The 16,751-nt window shown below is 39.8% G+C and overlaps 1 protein-coding gene across 2 annotated transcripts in view; it reads left to right on the top strand.

The window, feature by feature from the left end:
- The window catches only part of PLPPR3 (phospholipid phosphatase related 3), a 37,618-nt gene extending 21,813 nt beyond the window's left edge, over positions 1 to 15,805 (top strand). For both annotated transcript variants that reach the window (XM_072111261.1, XM_072111251.1), the window contains exons 8-9: positions 6,746 to 6,925; positions 10,337 to 15,805. In XM_072111261.1, the coding sequence (XP_071967362.1) occupies positions 6,746 to 6,925; positions 10,337 to 11,446 (1,290 nt within the window). In that variant the 3' untranslated portion in view covers positions 11,447 to 15,805. The remainder of the gene's footprint in view (positions 1 to 6,745; positions 6,926 to 10,336) is intronic.
- Positions 15,806 to 16,751: the final 946 nt, after the last annotated feature.

Below are 16,751 nucleotides of genomic sequence, written 5' to 3'. Positions count from 1 at the left end.
TATCTGTCTCCTGGTCTTTGTACCCCTCATTTGGTTTAAACAGCACCCTGCTGCATAGCTACTGTTTGTACTTGTGACTGTTGCAACCTACCCTTAGCCTTCAGTGGCGTTACCTGGGTACCCACACGTTTTTAATGTAGTATTCCTCTGTGTGGCTCACACATTGTATTGTCTATATTTAATCTGTACTGTCGAATCACTGTATTTTATCCATTACTCTACATGTTATATTTAAATAAAGTTGATAATTTTTGATAGCCACATACCGTTTGTGTGCTTTGTTCAAATATTTTGGTGTTATGCACTTGACAGACAGCGAAGTGGCCCACGCTGATCTGTCTTATCTTTTGGTAACATATATTTGAAAAGGTCACATGTTTCCCAAGGGTGGGGGGGGGAACTGCTCCTTTCCAGCCCCTCCCAAAAGGCAACTGCCTAGTCACACAGCAGATGCTAATGAAAGGTACAATATAACATATCTTTTTTTCTGTAAAACCAATTTTTTTTATACAAAAACACTTTGGCAGTGTATGTACTATGCTCTGTGGGGACTGGGGGAGTGCTAAAAATGGCTCTCCTGGTGACAGGTTCCCTTTAAAATATGTAACTTTAGAATACAATAGATTATGTCTAGTATTTCTTGTGCTTAGATCTGTGATGTCTAGGAAAGGTTTGAGACATTCAAAATAAGAGTAGATCAAGTAGGGCCAGGAGGGAAGAGCTTGAGCCTTTTTGACCAGATTTTCAGGAGTTTAGGGAGCCTAATATTTTTGGAGAAATGGATTTTTTCCAGAGTTACAGTGAGTTGTACATTATTGCATAATTCTGCAATGGTAAGGTGGGAGTAATTTTTTCAGTGTTTTAAATCATGTACCAGGCAGATCTACTCCTCCACGTCTCTCTCATCTAGTGACGTTAAACCTGCTTACTTATTAAAATGGGAAATAGATTTACACACCACCATCTTGCTTAAAGATCGGTTTCTAGCACTAAAAGGGTCTCATACAGTGCTGCTCACTGGGAGACGGCATATAAAATACCTCTCCAATGGTACTTCTCTCCTATTTAGCTAGCAAAAATTATTCCTTCCTACTCCCTAATGTGCTGGAGAGGATGTGGAGAAACAGGTTCCTATAGGAACATAATAGAGTTAACCTCTTCTGGATAGCAGTTTTTGAATTTATGTCCAAAATTGCAGCTTAGAATATCAACCCTAACCCAGGTCTGGCACAGTGTATCTTGGGATAGAATATCTGCTCTGCCAACTACAGTTTAGAGAATATGGTACATTGTAATTACATAGATTATATTTATGTATAACATACAGTTCTCTTGTGCCCAAATGTGTACTGCAATGCAGGCTCATATTTTCAATTTATGCTGTTTGACACATTTAATGTTTTTTTTATTATATTATTATGAAAAGCATTTTGCATAGTTACAATGAGGACAAGCATTCCGAATTATGAAATTTGCAAGTAATTCTGCAGCTTAAATTCATACGCCGCATATTTACTTTCCACAACACCATCCAATTTGCAGGTTTTATGTGAAGCGTGTGGCTGGGATTGATTGCAATCCCATCTTCAGGCCTGCTACTGTAGGTCATTGGTTGAGGGGCTTTAATTTGTCCTTAGTTATGCTTTGACAAATGCGTGGCTAAAGTTTGGGAGGAGTTCTTAGTCTGGAACCTAAGTGCACCCATATCCTCAGTGCTGAGTCTTGCATATTTATAAGTCTTTTCCACAGCTGTGTCTAGAACACGAGGGAGGGGGGAATGAGGGAATTGATTTCTTTTCTGTGATTCACACACAACCAGTATACCAGTGATAATAGTGATAATAGTGGCTGATCCAACTGCTAGATAGAACCAACTGCTAGATATTTATGAGGTGCATAATTAGCAGCCTGGTGTGCCAGACATCTTGTCCCCATGCTCCGGGCTGCTAATTGTAAGTTTCTTTTCTAGGAGAAGGACACTGCCAGGATCAACATCAAGACGAGCATAGGTAAGTATTTGTATAATAATATGTCTACCTGCTAGTGGTGGATTATCTTTAATTTTTTTATGGAAAAATTGAGGAATTAAGGATTTGTGAAAGATTTAGCAGTATTCATTGGAAAACCTGTTAGGTCCAGGGTTTTTGTTCTTTGGTTAAACAAATAAGTTGTAGGAACTCTTTGTCGGTAAATAGAGAATTGAGACAGTTGATTTGTGATTCTGTTGGGGGAAGGAAGATGTATCCTTTCTATGAATTGGTTTATTGCTTCCGTGGAGGTTTTGGGGTATTGGGGTCTTCTTTCAAGTTGTAAGGTTTAGAAAAGAAATTACTAAAACAATTTGCAATTTCATTAAGGTCAGTGGTTTTGATATTTGGCTTATCTGGGGAGGTTGTTTAAGGTATACAGGATTTACCATGCTGCTTTTTAACCTTTCTGGACATTAATTGGCTATGTTTGTTGTAGGGGTTAGGGGCATTCTGTAAAAGTCCCTCAGTTGTGGCAATGGATGAAAGAGTGCATTTTGATTTTGTATATTTTTGTTTGTTGTAACGGATCTGTAACGGATTAAGTGGCCTCTAATGAAAATTTTAATGTCAGACCAGAGTCTAAAGGGGTCTATATCAGGTGTGTTATTTAGTGTAAATCCCTCTAATAAAGCAGATTCAATCATTTTTGTTTAGAAGGGAGGTTCATTAAAAATGTGTTTCCCCACGGGAGTAGAGTAGAGGAGCGAGGGTATAAGCGAAGATCAAGAAATATCAGGGCATGGTCTGACCATTATGTATTTCCTATTGTGGCAGAGATTGTAATTGGTAGTGTTGCTCTCTTGACCAGAAATACACTCTCCGACCACTTTATTAGGTACACCATGCTAACGGGTTGGACCCCCTTTTGCCTTCAGAACTGCCTCAATTCTTCGTGGCATAGATTCAACAAGGTGCTGGAAGCATTGCGCAGAGATTTTGGTCCATATTGACATGATGGCATCACACAGTTGCCGCAGATTTGTCGGCTGCACATCCATGATGCCACTCTCCTGTTCCACCACATCCCAAAGATGCTCTATTGGATTGAGATCTGGTGACTGTGGAGGCCATTTGAGTACAGTGAACTCATTGTCATGTTCAAGAAACCAGTCTGAGCTGATTCCAGCTTTATGACATGGCGCATTATCCTGCTGAAAGTAGCCATCAGATGTTGGGTACATTGTGGCCATAAAGGGATGGACATGGTCAGCAACAATACTCAGGTAGGCTGTGGCGTTGCAACGATGCTCAATTGGTACCAAGGGGCCCAAAGAGTGCCAAGAAAATATTCCCCACACCATGACACCGCCACCACCAGCCTGAACCGTTGATACAAGGCAAGATGGATCCATGCTTTCATGTTGTTGACGCCAAATTCTGACCCTACCATCCGAATGTCGCAGCAGAAATCGAGACTCATCAGACCAGGCAACATTTTTCCAATCTTCTACTGTCCAATTTCGATGAGCTTGTGCAAATTGTAGCCGCAGTTTCCTGTTCTTAGCTGAAAGTAGTGGCACCCGGTGTGGTCTTCTGCTGCTGTAGCCCATCTGCCTCAAAGTTCAACGTATTGTGCATTCAGAGATGCTCTTCTGCCTACCTTGGTTGTAACGGGTGGCAATTTGAGTCACTGTTGCCTTTCTATCAGTTCGAACCAGTCTGCCCATTCTTCTCTGACCTCTGGCATCAACAAGGCATTTCCGCCCTCAGAACTGCCGCTCACTGGATGTTTTTTTCTTTTTCGGACCATTCTCTGTAAACCCTAGAGATGGTTGTGCGTGAAAATCCCAGTAGATCAGCAGTTTCTGAAATACTCAGACCAGCCCTTCTGGCACCAACAACCATGCCATGTTCAAAGGCACTCAAATCACCTTTCTTCCCCATACTGATGCTCGGTTTGAACTGCAGGAGATTGTCTTGACCATGTTTACATGCCATGTGACTGGCTGATTAGAAATTAAGTGTTAACGAGCAGTTGGACAGGTGTACCTAATAAAGTGGCCGGTGAGTGTAGGTCAATACTAGAGAAGGATCTATGTCTGGGTGAGTAATAGGTGTATTCTGTTGAGGATGCGTTGAGGTACCTGAAAATGTCAAATAGATGTATTTTATGTAATCAGTTACCTAGAGGGGGAGGTAATCTTTTCCTGCCTGAAGTGGAGTCAATCATGTTATCTGGAAGAATGTTAAAGTCTGCACATATAACGAAATAGCCGTTTTGGACCTTTCATATTTTTCTCAATAGTTTCCGTAAGAGTCTGATGAGCTGTAAGCGTATAAGTTTACCAATGTCAGCAAAACATTATCTATTTCGCAAAACAGAATAATATATCTCCCTTTGGGGTTTAGGTGGACCTCTATTTATTTAATGGATAGGGAATCTTTGATGGCTATGCAAAAACCTGCATTTTTTGTGGTATTTGCAGTGCAGATGCTGCGAAATTTTTCTGTGAAAAATTTGTGTGCATTTTGGCTTAAAGAGTTTGTTGAGGTGTGATCCTGGTGGGGGAAAGTGCAATCATCGTCTGAGTGCAAGAGTCTTTGCATCCTTATAGAGGTCTGTACGAGATTCCTGAATTTCTTAGAAGAGCCGTGAGAGGCGCAAAGTCCCTTCTGGCTTGAAGGGTGACTTGAGATAGGTGTGTATGGAGTTGGATATCTCCATATGGAGCTCAAAGAGTTTTCTCCTTACGTGCCCTGTACATCAGGGCCTCTTTTACATGGAAGAAATGTATTCTAGAAATAGTGTCTCTGGGGACATTGTCAGGAAGAGGTTTTGGTCTTGGGAGCCTATGAGCTATATCTATTACTATTTCTGAGTCTGGAATATACAGAAGCAAGCCTTTAATTAGAGATGTAAGGTATTCTTGTAAGTCAGCTGGAGCAATAGATTTATAGATGCCCTTGAATTTGACATATTTCCTGCAGCTTCTGTCTCTTATGTCAGCTAATATCTCTTTAATAGCTGTGACATCATTGGCTAAGGAGTAATGTGCATCAATTAAGTCATTATGTGACACAGTCAGCTCACCCATTTTGTGCTCCAGCTGATCCACTCTGCCCCAAGTTCTTCCACATTGTTACCCAATTTCTTATAGGCAAGGTCACTATCATTTCCTTGATGAAATCTTCTAAGGCTGCCTGCTTAGTGGTTGGAATTGCAGAACGGGGATCTTCTGTGATCTAGAGTGAGGGTAGTTCTGAAATTGCTACTGCTGTGGATGATAGACAGGGCCTCTGCTTTGCTGAGCCGGCAGAGGGAGAAGCTGAAGAGAGTGTGGGATCACACATGGCCGGCGCCATCTTGAATCTGGTGTGCCTGGGAGAGTCCGCAGAGGCTCCATCCCCACCTTTCGACCGAGCCTGCGAATAGGTTCTAGGGAGCATTGGAGAGGGCTGTGTACCTGTGGCTTGCAGGTGAGCCTAGAGGGGGATGGAGGAGGGACCCCTTTACTGCTGGAGGGAGATGATCCGCACAAGCTGGCAGATGTGGTGTGGCTCCGTAGCTTCCATCCCGGCAGGAACCCTTTTATCTTTTACTGTCCTATGCAGTAAAAGATTGCAGCCTTTCTTCTAGTAAGCATCCTGGGGTGCAGGGATGGGTTTTTCAGGTAGCAAGAGGTTTGGGTGTTGCTTTGGGTACCGCTTTAGGAGGCCTTGACACAGAGCTGTAGCAACACATCTGCATCTTGGATCTCGTTCTGCCCATTCCCTCACACTGAATTTTAGTAGTATTCCCACAAAGGTAAGTTTCTTATATGTACTCAGCACATCAAAATAACACATTCTATAATTCACTGTTATTAACAAAAATGCAGCATTTCACAGATATAAGTCCAACCTGTCTCTAAAAGTCCTGGTGTACACAATTTCATTTTCCCCTAGATCCGACTCTGTAACTTCAGACTTAGGGTTGGACACAATCTTGATTTTTGTGTGAGATTGTGCAGATGATATTTCGGTGTCTTGTGCCTGTAGTCACACCCCCAGCAGTCCTAGAACGGAGCTCATAGACACATACACTGATTCACATCCTGGCAGAGACAAGCTGCAAACTACAAGGAGATAAGTGATCTGGGGGAAGGGGAATGCAGGCACATGTCCGTGAGACTGAGAACAGAGATGTAGTAGAGCTGACTCTGTTATAGGCAGCTAATGGATCTCATGCATCTCTGATCTGTCTCATCTCTCTGTCTATGTGTCAGTGTGTTAGTACAATTTCAGAAGCCAGATGAAAGTGTACATACACATGTACCCTGATAATGTAACCACATTGTCACCCCACAAAACTAGATGGATAATACAGTAATGTGTCTGCTTAGAAAGGCTCCGTCCACACCCTGGGATTTTACACTGAGCACCATAGGAGCTAAAACAGCAATAACACGGAGTAAAATTGTAAAGTAAGGGGTTAAAATTATATTTATTGTGTAACAATAACAATAGGGGATTGAGTTGTGAGAATTTTCTTTCGTGGGAAAACCCCTTTAAGGGTCCTAGAGTACAGGGATTTGCATACATATGCACAGATCCTTTTTTAATTTGCAAATGTATGTATCATTATCTTTACACTTCATAAATACTTTGTGTTGCTCTATTACATATGTTATCAACAAAAGGAAAAGTTCATTGAATGTGGGGGTAGTAACCTGGGTATAAAAAACAATTATATTTATTTGATTCTTCTAATGCATACTATATTATGTATTTTACAGGCTTATCATGCTGTTGGCAATTTTCAGGCATCCTCAGATGACACTTCTCCAAAAGCTTCTAATAAAGATCCTCTCCGTGCGTTAGCTCATCGAGGACACGAGTCTGTGTATCATCAAACTAAATCTTCAAGCACCGATGAACTCACTCCTCGTCCTCGGACCCAAGCTACTCAGCGTCAGGTTAGTTAAACACTTGTAACAGAGGACAATGTAAATAAGCGTGAAATATATGTTTTCCCTTACAGGCGATCCCCTACTTAAAGGGGTATTCTTATCTGGGCATTCACATTTCGTTTCATTAATCTGCCATATATAAACATTTCTTCAATTAGATGTTATTAAAAAAATTTACTTGTGTGAATATAATTTCTCATAAATGTAATCATACATTAGAAACAAGACTGACTCCTTGGATACGGCCACCTCTGCTGGAGGCATTGCACAAAGACACAAAAGGTTTTTGTATATGAAATGTCTGGGAGTTACAGATCTTACAGCCATCTTGTGGTACTGATTTCTGAATCCAGGAGTTCAGGCAGGACTCAATAGCGCATTTCTGGCCACTGCTGTGAAATTGTGAGGTGGTCGTATTCGAGGAAGCTATCTCGTTTCTAAGGGACAACATGACTACATTTATGAGAAATTATCTTCACACAGGAACATTTTTTTTTAATAACTTCCAATTGAAGAAATGTTTACATATGGAAAATGAATTAAAGTAAATGTAAATGCCCAGATGGGAATACAGTTTCAACTTACATACAAATTCAACTTAAGAACAAACTTATGGACACTATCTTGTATGTAACCCGGGGACTACCTGTATATTGACAGAAAAAATATCTGAAATTTGGCTGTAATTCTTCTTTAGATTGCGAGCACAGGAGGTGTAACTGGGAAGACCTGGGATTACAGTTATTCCTCAGTGGACCCAGAGTGGCAAAGAAGTAAACCTTCATGTGGATGAGATTTGTTTGACTCCCAACTACAATGCTGAAACTTGAAATCATTACTTTTAAAGAGAACGCGTCACCAGATTGCACCCCATCAAATTACTTGCCACCTCAGTTAGGGTATAAAATGTGTTTTCAAGAATTTCCTCTTTTATGTGAAATCTCCTCTATGAATAGTGAAGAGTCATATTTCCCCTCAGATGCATCAAATTTAGAGGCTGCAGGTGTAATGTCACTCAGATACCCCTATCATTAGTCCTTTAGTACATATAAACATGCTGCAGTACATGCCTGTTTTTTAACTGTAAGTATGTCTGGTTCTGTAGCTACTAGAACCATAATCATGCGATATTAAAGATGGGATTCTTATCTTTACTATGACAGTAAAGCGAAACTAACCCTACGGCCTCTAAACTTGACTCATCTCAGGCAAATATGACTCTTCTCTGCTTATTTTCACATGACTTTGGAGGAGATTGTTTTATTGGTAAAGAAGTGAGAAGTGAGTGGGGTGAAATATAGTGACAGGTTAACTTCAATTCCAGTGACACAGAGACAAGTCTAATGATAATAATAATATCATTAATTTGTTTTTTTTTCCTCCCTTTTTTTGCATTCAACAATGTGTCTAAATTAGTTTTTCCTGTCATGCTCAAACTGACAGCTCATAGATAAGATGCTGATACATTTTTTTCTTCAGTGCAGGATTCAATATAGTAGCACAAACAGTAAATACGGGGGAAACACCCCACTTGGTAGTAGAGTGCCATGCAGGCTGCAACTCAAAGTATGTAAGATCATATATGAGTTCAACAAATACAAACAGATCCAAGCGCCGATAGTCTAAGATGGGGAGTCGACAATATATGATGGCCTGAGAAATAAATGAAGATTTATCTTCATAACATCTGCTCATACGTCCTAAAACCACCAAATAAACACTTTTAAGAGGGAGAAGGAGTAATAATAATAACCTTTATTTATATGGCACCATCATATTCCGTAGCACTTTACAGATCAAGGAATGGGGAGAAGGATGTCCCATGAGTGTACAGGACCAGACACAGGTAATCTAAAGGGAGTGCAGTAAACTACAGGCGGTCCCCTACTTAAGAACACTTGACTTACATACGACCCCTAGTTACAAACGGACCACTGGATATTGGTAACTTACTGTACTTAAGCCTTAGGCTACAATAATCAGCTGTAACAGTTATCAGAGGCGTCTGCAATGAAGATTTATTGTTAATCCTGATTCTTATGACAACCCAACATTTTTAAAATCCAGTTGTCACAGAGACCAAAAAAGTTCTGGCTGGGATTACAATGATAAAATATACATTTCCGACTTACATACAAATTCAACTTAAGAACAAACCTACAGACCCTATCTTGTATGTTACACGTAAGTTACACGTCCATGTAAGGTGGCCAACATATATTTCATACTCCCCATGTCCTTTATATAAGAGAAAAGGTTGTGAGCATGACGTGGTGCTATCCTTTGCCAAAAAAGGTAGATGAGGGTCAGAGCTGAATAGATCAAAGTGGTTGTCCAGGCTTAGCAAGATCTAGATAAACGGCCTGGGGGCAGGGCTGAATAAATAAAAAAATTATGCTTACCTCCTCCGTTGCTCCTGCTGTCCTGCGCCACCACCAGTCAGTGTAGTGCCCCGGTTTGTTTACAGAGGCAGGGCACACCCACCCATCCAGTCCCAAGAGCTTGGTACAACACTGAATTTAATGTTGGACAGGAGAGCCCCTGCCTCTTTAAACAATGGGGAAACGTAGGAGGTAAGCATAAATTTATTTTGGTTTTTACATCCCCCCCCCTATCCCCTCCCCAAGGCTGTTTATCTGTACAACCCCTTTAATCTCTGCAGCTAAGACCCTCATCCACCTTTTTTATGGTGGAGGCTAAAACCTTCTACCTGAGCTCTTTGCTTAACTAGTCCACCAGGTGGTAAGCCCAGAACGAGTGCTATAGGGTCCCAAAGAACTGTAAGCTTCAGTACGGACTGGAATTTTCACTGTTCTATAGAAGGGGACAATACTTTTTCCTGAATTATGTATATTGCAATGTTTACTACTGTTAACTGCACAATCCACTTTTGCAATTAAAAAAAATAGCTTCTCAGGCTTAGTTGTGCTAGACTGGCCTATTAAGGCCAGGGACACATGAATTGGATGTGTTAGCTGAATTGATTCTATCCCATGTGTCCAGTCTCCAAAAGGATGAAATGAAAGTTTTATAGATACAGTTCCCACAATAGACTTCTCTGGATAACAAAACCACCCGCTGGTGACTAGCGCTAGTCATCTGGCTGTAGGATGAATGTAAATCTAAATGCTACGTTTGTGGGATTTATTGCATACTTTATACAATGAGTATAATGACTATATTTACTATAATGGAGAGAGCTCCGCACATCTGCAGCAACCACCAAATTTTATTGATAGCTGGATTTTTATTTATATAGCATCATATACTGCAGTACTTTACAAATCTGTCAGGCAGAATTGACAAAATATGTTGATATTTCATATTGGGAAGCCACTTTAAGTAACCGACGCACTAAATATATTTTTGAAACTTTTATTGTATGCACTTACACAATATTTTTTATGTCCTTGGCAGGTTCAGCGTGAGAAGAATTCTCTTGGTAGCCTCAAACGCGCTAGTGTCGACGTTGACTTACTGGCCCCCAGAAGTCCAATGGGAAAAGAAAATATGGTCACCTTTAGTAACACTTTACCAAGAGTAAGCACTCCATCTATGGAGGACACTGCTCGCCGACACATGACCATACATGTGCCTGCTGAAGGGTCCCGTCCTCCACGAGCACCGGGAACTGAGTGGAAACCAAAGCCTTTAGAGGGACGTGCACTAACACTTGGAGAGGAAGTGGCATTAGCACAGGCTCATCGACGGGCAGCATCTGAAACTTCTGGTATTGTTCTTGATGAGCCAGATCCTGATAGAGCACCACCATCACTTTATCCCACAGTGCAAGCTAGGACAGCAGGGCCACGGGTTCTTATTCAACCAAGACCAGCAGCTCCCCCACTCCTACACATACCTGAAGAAAATCAAGCTGGTTCACCTAAGAGCAGTTCTGCTATAAGGGCTAAGTGGATGATGATGGCAGAAAAAGGAGGAGCACCTCGAGCTTCTACAAATGCTCCAAGGCTCATGCAAGTGATAGCAATGTCAAAACAGCAACAACAACAGGGAACATCATTGGTGTCTAGCACACCTAAACATTCTGAAACCTCTTCATCTTCTACCACAAGTAGCTCTGATTCATCACAATACCGCTCACCCTCTGAGAGGGATAGTTCAAGTATTGTCACAATTGATGCCCATGCACCTCACCATCCAGTAGTTCATCTCTCCTCAGGAAATGGTCCATGGGAGTGGAAAGCTGCACAAAAGCCTGCTGAGACCCAGGAAATTGCCACCTATGACATGAATAAGGACTATCGTGGGTACAGAACACCAAAAGGTGCAGGTGTCTCACCGGGTTCCTCAATAAGTGACCTGGAGCCTGATTCAGAACCACGTTCCGGACCAACTGTCAATGTTGCTGGAGGTGTTCCAACTCCTCTAGTGGCTGAGACTATCGGCATTTCTGCAAGTCGGGAAGCTAGTCTAAGGAGAAAACCCCAAGAAGTTGAGAGGCAGGGAAGTGAAGAAGTAGAGGAGCCTTTCTATAGGAAGCTTCAGAACCAGAGGTTCAAAGAATGATTACATTACAAGGATGAGATAAAAATGTAAATATAACAGCATGTTTGAAGTGACAGCATAGAAAGCTGCAGCATATCACTGCCCAATAAGCATGAAAATTATTTCAGTAAAGAAGTCTTGAAAATTTACAACAAATGTTTCTTTTATATTGGAAGTGACTTCTTACAAAATAATTCTAGTAGTGATGTAGTTCAGTTGCCTTTCTAATTTGTACAAAACATTGAAATGATTGGATTTTTTTGTATTCAACAGGATACTAAAAACAATGTATAAAACATTCTTAAAGCATTCACAGGAACACTCTCTCATTGTTTAATACTCGCTCTAGCACCTCGGGAAACACTTTCCTCTGCTAGAAACTGCTCAGGAAGTGAGAACGCAATGGAAAATGTAATGCTCTGTTTGTGTTTCAAGATGTACTTTCATATGGCAAACAAAGGAAATATTGTGAAAAAATATTTTCAACATACGGAAAGCTTGGAATAACACTGAGAAATTATGTGAAAATTGTCTGTATAACTTGTGGTCAATGTGAGAAAACTGTGCTATAAGAGTTTATGCCAATGTACAGTAAAATTCCATTAATACAGCACCAAAATTTCTGAATGCTGTACAAGTTGCCTTAAATTGCGCTAAAATCTAACAAGACAAACATTTTAGATATCACAGAATATTTGAGAAATCATGAAATGGGGATGATAACATAGAAGTTAAGAGTCATGTTCTTCTAGATTTGGGGAGACCACTATAAAGTTATTAATAGAAGATAATAATAACAATTGCTTTATTATTAAGTATATATATATATATACTGACAATACAACTCATCTTCCAATTAAAAGTATACCTTCTCATGTAATATATGATGATATACTTAACCTTTTACTGCTCAATTTACAATCCTTTATAGTAGGGTTTTTTCCAGCAAGACTAGAGAAGCCATGTGGATATTACTCTAGATTCTACTCAAATGTGAGAGTTGATATGTTATTGGAAGTATATATATATATATATAAGGTCAGCCATACATAAAAAGTAAAAACTGCAGAATACTTGCAGTAAAGACTGCTGGAAATGGTTTGGAAATTCTCTGCACCCCTTCAATCTTGAAATCCACTATCAATTCATTTGTGTTAACTGACAGGTTACAGATTAAGGGCAAATTCACACAGTCAGGATTTTCTAAATCAAAATCCATAACCAAATCTGCACCATCTTTGTTGTATGAAATATAATTCTATTCCACAGCAGTTGTATTACATACCTGTATGGCATCCGTTGATCCTTTACCCCCCCTAAAAAAAAAAGCAGATAGCAAAACCATATAGAAAGAAGTGGACTGCAGACAGATGTAATTCTTTTGCAGCTGCTATGGAACTCCATGGTTCTTCAATTAGAAAAAAAATTGTGCATGTTGTAATATTCCAGCAGGCCGAGGGGGCATTTAATTTTTGGCGCTTTGTCAATCCACCTTCATGAAGGGATTCAGACGTTTGTAAACTTACATTTTGTTGGTCTAATAATGCGCCCTAATTAAGTGACAAAAAATGTTGTGAGCGTCAGAAAAGAAGCTAAATGGCGCAAACATATAATTAATATGCAAAAAGTAGAACGAAATAAAACTCACGTACCCTGGCTTGTCGGTGTGGTGGAGCCTTCCATGTGAGAGTTTCCACGGTGTCTGGCATGTAGAGCAACCATGAAGGAAAACGAAAACGAGCCGGACACATCCAAATTAAATCCAGATGGTTCTTTATTGATTATCCATTAAAAATGATGCACAATTTGTGGGCATGGACAGTGCAGGTACAAGACCTACGCGTTTCAGCTTAATGCAAAGCCTTAGTCATGGTATGCCAGGAAATGAATTAAAAACAAAGCACCGATTGTCCACCTGATCAATTAGCCTTCAGATACATCACATCCAGTCAGGTGAGCGCAAACCTGTTAAAGAACTTTAAACAAGAAAGGTCCTTATTGTGTATATCCACAAAGTGTTTGGCTGCTCCTGATGCATTGGAGTCACCATTTCTTATACTGGTTATGTGTTGGGCAATTCTTGTTTTTAGCTTCTGTATTGTGCATCCAACATAAATAGTGAGACAACAAGTACAATAAATAATGCATACGACATACTGTGTGTCGCAATTTATAAAAGTTTTAAATGTTCTGGTCTTAGTATCATTGTTAAACTCCGTTCTATTAGCGGCAAATACACACACATTGCATCTTTGTCCTCCACATTTGAAAAAACCTTTTACTGATAGCCATGTTCCAGTGTTGGTTTTAGTGCTCAAGGTACTTGGAGATAGGATATTGCCTAAAGTTCTACCACGTTTTGCTACACATCTATGACCACCCTTCATGATCTCGTCCTGATTTAAAATGGGAATATACTTGTGGACAATATTTTTAATGGCATTAAATTGAGAACTGTATGGGGTACTGAAAGTTGGTATATTATTGGTTAATGTTTCGGGCGTTGACATATCTTTTCTTTTTAAAAGGCTTTTTTCTGTCTATTGTTTTTGCTTTTTCTTTCACACTTATTAATGAATAATGAGAATAACTTAGTTTTCTCAGTTTGTTCTCTATTTTGTGTGACTGCTCATAGAACTCATTATCATTAGAACAAATGCGTCTGGCAAAAACTCCCCGTACGGAATTGCGCAAACAGTATGAGAGGAATGATAACTGGACGCCGCTAGGATGGAGTTGCCTGCCAGAGGTTTGGAAAACATAGTAGTACCGTAGTTAAATTCTCTTTATCAGGTGAAGCTGCAAATTTTATATCAAGAAACTGTGTGCTGGATAAGGGTCTCTCAGATGTAAATTTGAGATTAATCCTGTTGTCATTGATATATGTTATGTAATTTGTTATATCCTTTAACTCCCCCTGCCACACCATCAAATGTCATCCACATGTCTACCATAAAAAACAATATTATGCAAAAAGGGATTGTGGATAGAAAATATTTAATTCTCTTCCCACCAAGCTACAAACAGAAGTGTTGGGAAAATTTTTGAGCCCATTGGGGCACCACAAAGCTTTAAAAATATTCACCATTGAACATCAAAAATTGTTTTTCAATAGATATTCAGTAGCTGATATTAGAAAAATCTTTAGAACCAAATCAAAACAACTGTATCTGTCTAAATGATATTGGATGGCATTAATGGCTGTGTCATGGGGTATACAAGAATATAGATTTATGACATAAAATGTGACAAAGATTTGTCCCACTTGAACTTGTCAAGCCCCCTGAGAACATCTGAACCGTCTCTAAGAAAACCCTCTAAGAAAACCTGGTCTTCTAAGAACCAAAGGTTGTAGGTGTTAATCAAGCCAGGCACTGAGTTGCTCATTGTGGGACCTAATGCCAGAGATGATAGGACGGAGGGGAGGAGGAAAGGTGTCTTTGTGGGTTTTGGGAAGTCCATGAAATATGGGCATACTCGGGTTATCTATGACCAGATACCTAGCAATTTTTTTCATCAAGCACCCCAATGATAACCGATCATTAATAGGTTGGTTCAATGTGTATCTTGCAGAGGATGTAGGATGGGATGTTAATTTGAGATAAGTACTCGGATCATAGAGAATATCGCATGCACGCCGCACATATAAACCGGAGTCCATTACAACAACTGACCCTCCCTTATCCGACTTTCGAACAATAAGGTGAGTATTGTCTTTGAGCCTACGCATAGCTTTAAATTGTGCATCACTGAGGTTGCGTTTTTTTAGTTATATTAATTGCATTATTAAGTATATGTAGCTCTTTTTCACTAATGTCTGAAAAGCATCAAGTCTCGGTACCATGGTTTTAGAGGGTAGAAATCACTATTAGTCATGGTAGACTTTACATTAGATGTATCAATTATTGGCATACTTTTAAATTCACTGAGCTCATGCATATCCAGCAATGCATTCTGTTCATAAAACATGAGATCAGTAAATTCATTCTGTATCACTTGCACTGGAAGAGATGGAGAAGATAGAATCTCCTCTTGATCGTTAATAAAAAAAATGTCTCTTGATCGTAATTGTTCACATCTATTCGTTTGTTTTAAATTCATTTTCTTACATACCATGACTAAGGCTTTGCATTAAGCTGAAACGTGTAGGTGTTGTACCGGCACCGTCCATGCACACAAATTGTGGTTTTTTTAATGGATAATCATTAAAGAACCATTTGGATTTTATATAATAAATATGGCACACAAGGCGTAACAACTGAAAGATGCAATCATCAAGACACTGGTGCAAAGTGAATAATAAATATCCCCTATTTGGGTCCATTAAAAAAAACATATATGCGAATAGCGTCGATAGTTATGCCATCCATGCAACGCCAATCTGAGTAAGCCCTAACACATTTGTTTACATACTTTGACCAAGTTTTTATTGAGCTCTGCTCAACTTCAATTTACCTGAATAGAAAATGAACATGCAGCAGATTTTAAAATATGTCTACATTTACTTACTCGGTCCGGAAGAGATCCCGAAAGTGCATTGTCTGACTACAATGCACTGTGCCGCAATTCAAGAAGAATGTGCACCCGATATCCTGCATGTGGTGCTTACCCGCTCAAGTCCGCCTGAGTTTACCATCTTCCTCCCGGTGCATGTAAGTGCATGGCTTGCAACACAGTTTTTAAGTCAAATCCCGCGGTGTGTCCGAATCCGGATCATCCGAGGGCCTGTCCCCAATTTGTGTTGCATGTAAGCTGGCGCGATTGTGACTAAATCCGATCGTTTGCGACACAGTCACCTACTAAATACCTGTCCCAGCGGCGCAATCCCTGAAAATGAGGGAAAATCTGACGGAAATGCAGCAGCGGGACCCTTAGTAAATAAGCCCCATAGACTTTAACTGTACATTACTATGCTAAGGAAACTTTGCATAAATTTCACACAAAAAGCGTAGTCCTGACTGTGTGCATTTAGCCTAAAACCCACAGCACCAGTTGCTTTGTGCTGAACATTTTTTTTATGCAGAATTCAGATGGGCGCTGTTCATGTCACTTTTACTATAATGCAACTGAAAGTTTCAAAAACAAATCAAATGAATTTGTACATAGTGTTAAAAGCCATACATACTGTACCACTTCAATATAGCACAATTTTCTACAGGAATAACAATTCCTTTTATACACACTAATCTTCTATCTAGAATATCTGTTGTGTTACATGTGCTAGTGTTTTATTGGGTTACAATCATACAGCTCACCTATTGTTTCTTAACTGTAAGAACTGTACAAACACTTTCCTGTTTATGAAAATTATTGTTCATGAAAGAAT

The sequence above is a fragment of the Engystomops pustulosus genome, chromosome 1 (genome assembly GCF_040894005.1).
Source record: "Engystomops pustulosus chromosome 1, aEngPut4.maternal, whole genome shotgun sequence".
Lineage (NCBI taxonomy): Eukaryota > Metazoa > Chordata > Amphibia > Anura > Leptodactylidae > Engystomops > Engystomops pustulosus.
Note: the sequence above shows the minus strand (reverse complement) of the source record. Positions and strands in the feature narration are given on the sequence as shown.